Raw genomic sequence first — 7975 nt, forward strand, 5'->3', positions numbered from 1 at the left:
TGTAAAAAGAAAAAAAAAAAAAGCCACAAAATGGGTGTTTGGGGTCAAAAAGAAATAAACTAAATCCAGCACAAATCTAAAGATTTGCACACATATATGGAGGCCTGTTAATAGAGATGCATTTTTTTTCATAAAAATGTAATATTTCATATGCATGCCAAGGGTGTAGTTGAAGAATTTTGTGCTAAATATGTAAAAAAAAAAAACTTAATATCCCCCAAAACACAGCATAATCCTATAGATGAGAAGTAAACAAAAAATATTAAAGATGTATATTTTTTTTATACAATTTGTAAATGCTTGGGGTCATATTGAAATTAACAACATATGTGAAGATTCAAATGTAATCTTATTTGCATTTTGTACAGAATGGATTTGAATCTGGTAAACTGTTAAATGGAGCTTTTTAGTAACTAAAAGCATCAAATTAGACTAAATTTTTAGTAAATTAACATGCAAATATTGGAATAGTTCTGCACTTGTTTATATAAAGTCCAAAGCATTGACTGTTTCATATATTTATTATACAAAGTATTCAAATATAAACATTATGAAAGTATGTACATAAAAACAGTGTTCCCCTGCAGGGACATCAGGAGCATCTTTCGACCAATGTGACTTTATTTTCATAGGGATTCTGTGCTTAAAAAAAAAAAAAATAATTTTTGCAATTAAGTTTGGTGCCTAAATTTGGCACACAAATGACTTGTATTAACACATATTTGAATTTACACAAACAACTGAGCTGTTGAGCAATACAATTAAAGACTTACATTTATTATAATGCATTCACAATATTCCTGTAAACAGAAAATCTAACTGACGGAGTCATTTGCAGCAGTTGGAGTCTGTGTCTCCTCCGGCAGGATCTCTGTGCCGGCATCAGCAATGGTTCCCAAATACACAATGTTCCGGTGTAAAATCTGCTGGTATCTGAAGGAGATGAAGTGCATACTTTATTAAAAGCACTAAAGCATCTGAAGAGAACAGAAGCATGAAACGCACATACTGGACACACTCGGTGGCTCGGCCCTTCTGCAGATACTCTGTGATGCATCTCACCAGCTGATCGTTCTCATTCAGCAGCTGCAAAACAGTGTCAGTGAGTTAAAGCACAACTTCAGTAAACACTTCAAAAGTTTAAAATATTCTACATATTTTGTAGGTTATTTAATTCTTTATAACCATTTCAAAGCATATTTAGACTTCAACCCAGGCTGTATATGTAAATGAGCTCTAACTCAATAACCTCTGTGTATTACTAGTTAACACTATTCGTCATCTATTTGCTGATTAAGTACTGAAATGTAAATATGGAGGCTGTATGTTAATGAGCTCATGATTTTAATATAATTGTGATGACTTCTGAACAAGTGGTTATTACAGTTGTGTATAATGGTAAAACTTTGGGACAATAGTGTGATTTAAACTTTTCACTGAAAGAGTTATTTTTTTCTGTAATTTTTATTTTGTTTTGCATAGAAAATGTTTTTATTCACAAGATCAAATGTCTCAACACTGTCTAGATTTGAAGTCTTTCATATTAAAATTTCCCATACTGTAAAATCCCTTAAACTCATAAATTATAACACATTTATTACTGATTGAAGCTTCCTTTGTTTACCTTTTTGTATTTTTTCCTCTTCAGTTCTTTTTATTTCAAATGCAGTGTTCTTTACAGTAAAAAGTCCTCATCTAGCTCAACTTGGTAGCTTAAATGCAGATTTATTTTTATAGAACAAAATTAATACTAAGGATTTCAATACTAACACAGTTTAAATTAGTTTAACTGTGATTGTTTTAAACATAGTGAGTTTGTGTATTTTTACTCTCTTTGAATTTTGATTGTATTTGTAATTATTATATTCCAAAAGTTGTTTGGAATTTTTACTCTTTGAATTGATCAGAAAATATAATTATTTAAGAAAATAATTATTTTGCCTATATTAAATAGGCAACGTTCACACTTATTTAATAACAGGTGCGACTCCCGAACTATCGCGTTCACACTGCAGCAAACAGAAGTGGCGCGAATTCATAATTCAAATCTCAGCAGTTAATACCTGCGCGCGCTCGCGCAGACCTCCAACGGCAAACTGACTAGAGCAGCTCCGGTGAAAGACACCGACTGGAATCTGAATCTACAATCTTCATACGACATTTACAGAAATGAAAATATTTTCGCTGAGTTACCGAAAACCAGGGGCGGTTTCTTCATTAGGGCAATAGGGCAACGCACCACCAAAGTGAGAAAGGGACGGATTTTTCAATCACATTCAACCCGTCTATGCATTCAACCAGAGTTACGCTAGCTGTCACTGCTGTTTGTTCTGCCTCTGGATATAGTCCAATCAGCATCGAGTCACGCTCTGGAGTACCGCCTCTTTTTGGGCATTTTAGTCTGGCGGAGATTTGCCCCGAGTGCTCCCATAGACTTCCATTAAAAAAACTTTTTTTTCGAACTGCAGGCACTGCAATGCAATCTCTATGGGTTCCGGAAGGGCTCGCACTAACGTGCTTTCGTCATCATACGTAACCTTAACTTGTGCAGCGATTGGTGGAAACTAACATTCCTCTTAATATTTTTTTTTTTTAAACTGAAGCGACATCCAATAATTTTCTCAGTACATTATTTACATTTCACAGATATATTCTCCATCTGCAAAATAAAGTCGAGAAAATATTTCCATTTTGCAGTCAGGTGTGAACGAGCCGGGACGAGCCCATAGACAGTAAAACGAGCCTTCAGCAAGCACAAACTTCCGTGAACGAGCGCCGCCGCGCGCATGCATTCATGTTTGTTTTTATAGTCTTCAATATGAACATTGTTTCTAGGACAATATTGGGCAGGATGTGAAATATATATATATTTCTTTTAATTAAATACAGATTTTTTTTTTTTAGATCCCAGTCCTATGCATGCTTTAAATACTGAATTTTCCATGTTTTAGATTAGTAATGATACATTATTATATCACTTGTTAAATGATTATTTAACAATTAGCCTATTCATTCCTGCATTCCTAAAAAATAAAATAAAAAATTGTGCCCCACCAAAATTTTTTTGCACCAGCCGCCACTGCCGAAAACACTCAACACATACGAGCGCGCACTCGCGTATATGACGTAACTTATCGAGGGATGCGTTTCCATCGTTAGCCAACTAACATCGCATGTTCCGTCGTAACTAACTTAGTTCAATGATTTGGTGTTTCCCGAAACCATCGTTCAAACGAACATTTGCAAACTGCATCGCAAACTTGTGTGGTTGGAACGACAGAAGAATATTTTTTTTGACAAGTGGACTTAAATCGTAAATCGTTATTTTGAGTAAAATAAGCAAGCTAACATTAAGTACAATGTATATCTTTTATATATAAAAATGTCATTTACGTATTTAAGTTTGTCAAGGGATTTTAAGTACCGTTTTTGAAGAGTGCGCATGTGCGTACGTGCTCTAGTAACGTTACGTAAGAACTAGAACTAGAACTAACTAGAACGCACCCCAATAACGTTACGGTTCCGTCACTTACGTTAGTCCTGAAAACCTATGACTGAGGTCGTTTAAAAACCGAACTGTGTGTGTATGAACTAAGCGAATTAACTAATTAAGCGCTGAAATGTTTACTCACTCTTTGAATTGTCTCCTGGTTGATTTGCGCTTTTCCGCGCTGCCGTTTGGGAACAAAAACAACAGACATTTTCATGGGCTCCGACGCGCCTCGCGCTGATTCAGCTTAACAGACGCCTGCAGATGAGAAACCGCTTCAGAAATCCCAAACCTTCAGCAACAAATCGATGAATTTCAGCATTTTATTATGCAATCAACAGTCTCCATCAGAGAGACCCGTTTCTTCTGTGCTGTTCTGTTCTGATCTTTTAGTGACGCGTCTCATTACTGACGCCTGCAGGTTAATGCAGAACTGACGCGTTTTCTCCTGGAAATCAGTGCAGTGTTGTTTAGTCAATATGCAATCGATTCATACCGACATTAAATGTAAAACAACAAGCTCACCAAGTTAAAACAAGATACTATACATATGTAGCCTACCTTATGTATTACACAGAGCTTTGTTTCTCAAAAGAACCTAATTTAATTTTCATTAAATTAAGTTAAAATAGCCTAATTTAATAAAATAAAAATGCTAAAACAGCCTACAATATGTGAACGAACATCATATTACTTAAGCGGACCCCCTTTGAAACAGGATATTTAAATATCACAAACTTAAATTTATATCACTAAAAATTTAAATCACAAAATGTAACTATATTTAACAATTAAAATGCTAAAAAATCTAAAATGCCAATATTAAGCTTAAAATGTAAACTAACATTATATTTTTTTAACCCCTCAGCAACTGTTTTTAAAACGGCGTATTTAATTTAAATATTTTCAAAAAACGCTATTAAACACTAAAAGATCATTAAACGGACGAGAGTCATGAGAAAAATAATGCAGAACCGGCTGAGAGAGCACTTCTCCTCCAAATGTTATCCGTAATTCGGTCTTTGGATCTCTGAAACACAAATTAAAAATATGAAGCACACCAAAAACAACAATTACTCCCATCTAACAGTGCAGGAACGAGTGCTTCAGTGACATTCAAAGGGGAGAGATGGGATCATGGGTAAACAAACTTCATTAACAGAGCAATAGACAGCTGGTACCTGAAATAATAACATACAAGTGTATCAAACAGGAACTATTCACAATAGAGGGGTTTATGGACACTTATTTCAGGTGACACTCACCTCCTATTCAGACTAAATGCATCGGTCCTTTTATCCCGTTTATTAGTATATGAATTGATGCTGAAATACTGTAAATGGGTGATTGACACACATCTGTCCACCTAAAATATCACTCCACAGTTTTGAAACAAGGTATACGAGCGTTATGAAATGACATCAAATTTAGCCTTTGCATCATGGGTGCCGTACGTGACACAGGCGTTGTTTGTCTTTAAAGTGCACATGAAAGCAATTTCGAGACATCCAATCTGATTCTTAAAGGGTTACAGAATCTTTATAAAAATAACAAAATAACGACTTTATTCAACAATTTCTAGTGATGGGTGATTTCAAAACACTGCTTCATGAAGCTTCGAAGCTTTATGAATCTATTGTTTCGAATCAGTGGTTTGGAGCCTGTATCAAAAGGCCATATTGCAATTACTGTAACTATGAGATTCTGGCTCATAAAAAGCGTTCAAGTCCTCGTCAGAGCTCGTAATTACAGTTTGCAAGCTGTGAGTTTTCTGAAATCTTCCACGTGTACCACCTGACTGCTGTAGAATAATTTAGGCATTGATAGTGGTGCCATAGATATGCATAATTCCCAGTCCGAGGATGTGAACAGCTCCGAATATAACATTGTGTGTTGTCATCTCAAGATTACAGTAATTACGTGGTGGCGTGAATGCAGCAAAACTGTCAAAGTCACGTGATTTCATAAACGAGGCTTCGTTATATCATAAGTGTTTCGAAACGTTTCAGAATTTCAATGGTTCACACACTTCCTTGTTTGGCACAAACAACATGTACGTTAGGGCTGTGTATTGCCAAGAATTTGGCGATACAATACGTATCACGATACAGGGGTTACGATATGATATATTGTGATATATTGCGATACTGTAAGAAAGGCAATATATTGCGATATTTCTTGTTTTTTTAGAAAAAGAATGTAATTTAAAAAAAAAACAGTCATAAAGAACACACCACCATATGCCTAAAACCTTACAAACAACTTTATTTTATTTAATCAATACAGTATCATTTGCATTTATATCACTAATCACTATTAGTGATATATTGTGCAATCTAAGGGAAAATAGTAAAGTGACTGCAGGATTCTTTAAGTGTATATGTTTTAAAGGTTCAACTTGTGGGTTTAACACAAAGCCACGAACCTTGAATGTAAATAAATAAATAAATAAATATCGATACAGTGTTTTTGAGAATCGATACATTATCGCCAAACATAATATCGCGTTATTCACGTGTATCGATATTTTCTTACACCCCAAATGTATGTTATAATTCGTCAGATTAACATGTGCAAGTGACCAATAAGTGTCACCATGGAGACGAGTGTCTGATTATTTCGAAGCCTCAACACAATTTGTGTAAAAATAAGTGGCTACTGTTCATTTGCCGGTTGATATGATAACAGACCCACTATGGAGTGTCCGGTTAGAGACTTTATCACAGATGATCAGGTATGCAGGAATAACCCATTTATTGTCATCACAAACTCAGTACACTGAAGAAATGCTGTTTTGCATGTATGTGTTTTCTACAAAATAAAGAAAATTAAAAGTACAAATAACAATAAAAAATAATAGTGGTCACAATAAATATAATAACAGTACAATACCTGCACAGATATTGAAAACCAAATGTGCCATTATATGGGAAGATGCACTGCTAGAAATTACTATAAATTCTGGGAAACATCATTATTGATGCTGATGGCAGCAAGTCGCTCTTGGGCCATGGTAGATTTGCCATGGCCATGGATGTTTGATGTCACAGATTGGGTACAGGAGGCTCAGAGTTCGATTTTACCTATAAATGTATCAAAGGCACCTCCTTGATTGTCTCATTAAGGTGACGCAGAAGTGCGTTCCAAAAAAAAAGAAGAAAAAAAAAAGTTTTTTTGACCCCTACACCCTTCGTCCCTTCGAAGCTCTCACTCAGGAGGGTAAACCCTTTGATGGGGTTAGGGCATATGGATGAGCCCTTTCGAATGGAATGCAGGACATGTCTCCTTGATCAAACACAAGTGATTCAGATCATCAGCTCATTAGTCAAGACTCCAAGACCTGAAATGGGTGTGCAGACAAAGGAGACATGCAAAATATGCAGTGTTAGGGAGGCTCCAGGAACGTGGATGGGAACCACTGGGCTAATACTCAGATTAATTTGTGATTCTTACCTCTGTATTACTCTTTTTTCTCCTCCTCTTCCTTGCATCGCTTCCTGCCTTGCGCCTCTGATAATTTTCTTTTTTCATTCATTTTTTAGAAATTATACTTTCAGAGCACATAAATGGCAAAACAGGCTACGTGCGCCATGCATAAATAATGCGTTATGATGTATTATAAGTACATCATGATGCAGAAAGTGTTTAAATTAGTCCAACATGACATGTTGTCAAATCTTATGATTTTTCGTTGAAATCAGTTTTATATTATTCTTACATTATTTTAATCAGTTCGATGATAGATCGGTACTAAATTGTTAGTTATCAGTGCTTAAAGTCCCCCTGTAGTCAATTATTTTATTCGTCCCCCAGTCATTTTGCGCCCTAGGCAACTGCCTATGACGCAAACACTCGGAGCAGTTAAACGTTCACAAACAATGTAGAAACTTTGCACACAACTTTAGCAAAGATAAATCGATAAAGTACAGCTTGCATCCATCCGCTTTGCCGATCGGGACTGTTCAGTGGGCGGGAATGGCTCGCTGGATGGATGCTGCGTGTGAAATCACATTTCTGTGAAATCACATTTCTGAGAGCGAGTGCAGTTGCACAATTGAGCATCCTGTAGTAAATCACACATTGGACCCATACCATGCGACAAGCGAACATTGTGAAGGACTGAAAAGAAATAAAGTCTAAATTCTCTTCAGAATTCAAGTAGGCCTAAGTTTCAACTTTCTCGATTACAGTTATTTTGGGAAATATAGTATTGATTTTATACTGTTTATGTAAAAGTAATTTAAACTATACCTGTTTTATTCCGGAAGTATTATAGACCTGCTACTCCAAACAGACGTAGAAGCTGCTAGAAATTAACTTAGACGAATACATATTTTGAATTTTCATAATTTTAAAAGTTAAAACATGAAGTTTATTCGAAAGGGTAATTGAATAAAAAAAGGTTTTCCTTTTTCATTTCGGGCGGTTGTTTTTTGATAATGCGAAATCGAAAGTATTTTAAATCAGACCTTCAGAGATAAAACA

General features: G+C 35.4%; 1 protein-coding gene across 3 annotated transcripts; it reads right to left on the minus strand.

The window, feature by feature from the left end:
- Positions 1 to 91: 91 nt before the first annotated feature.
- ss18l2 (ss18, like 2) lies at positions 92 to 3869 on the minus strand. Of its 3 annotated transcripts, none has more exons than XM_067389461.1 (4): positions 3633 to 3869; positions 1010 to 1086; positions 774 to 933; positions 92 to 642 (listed from the first exon to the last, which is right to left on the minus strand). In XM_067389461.1, the coding sequence occupies exons 1-3, from the start codon at positions 3705 to 3707 to the stop codon at positions 816 to 818; spliced, it is 270 nt and encodes an 89-aa protein (XP_067245562.1). In that variant the 5' UTR covers positions 3708 to 3869; the 3' UTR covers positions 92 to 642; positions 774 to 815. The 3 variants fall into 3 exon arrangements, with proteins under 3 accessions (XP_067245562.1, XP_067245561.1, XP_067245560.1); XM_067389460.1 differs by having other exon boundaries at positions 95 to 637; XM_067389459.1 differs by having other exon boundaries at positions 98 to 933.
- Positions 3870 to 7975: the final 4106 nt, after the last annotated feature.

This window comes from Chanodichthys erythropterus, chromosome 7, assembly GCF_024489055.1.
Source record: "Chanodichthys erythropterus isolate Z2021 chromosome 7, ASM2448905v1, whole genome shotgun sequence".
Taxonomy (NCBI): Eukaryota; Metazoa; Chordata; class Actinopteri; order Cypriniformes; family Xenocyprididae; genus Chanodichthys; species Chanodichthys erythropterus.

What these genes read in the sequence shown, in the direction of transcription:
- ss18l2 (XM_067389461.1), bottom strand. Translation starts at nt 3,707, where the DNA reads ATGAAAATGTCTGTTGTTTTTGTTCCCAAACGGCAGCGCGGAAAAGCG. An exon ending in ACCAGGAGACAATTCAAAGA is followed by an intron (nt 1,087 to 3,632) that starts GTGAGTAAACAT and finishes ACTGTTTTGCAG; the next exon opens with CTGCTGAATGAGAACGATCA. An exon ending in CGAGCCACCGAGTGTGTCCA is followed by an intron (nt 934 to 1,009) that starts GTATGTGCGTTT and finishes CATCTCCTTCAG; the next exon opens with ATACCAGCAGATTTTACACC.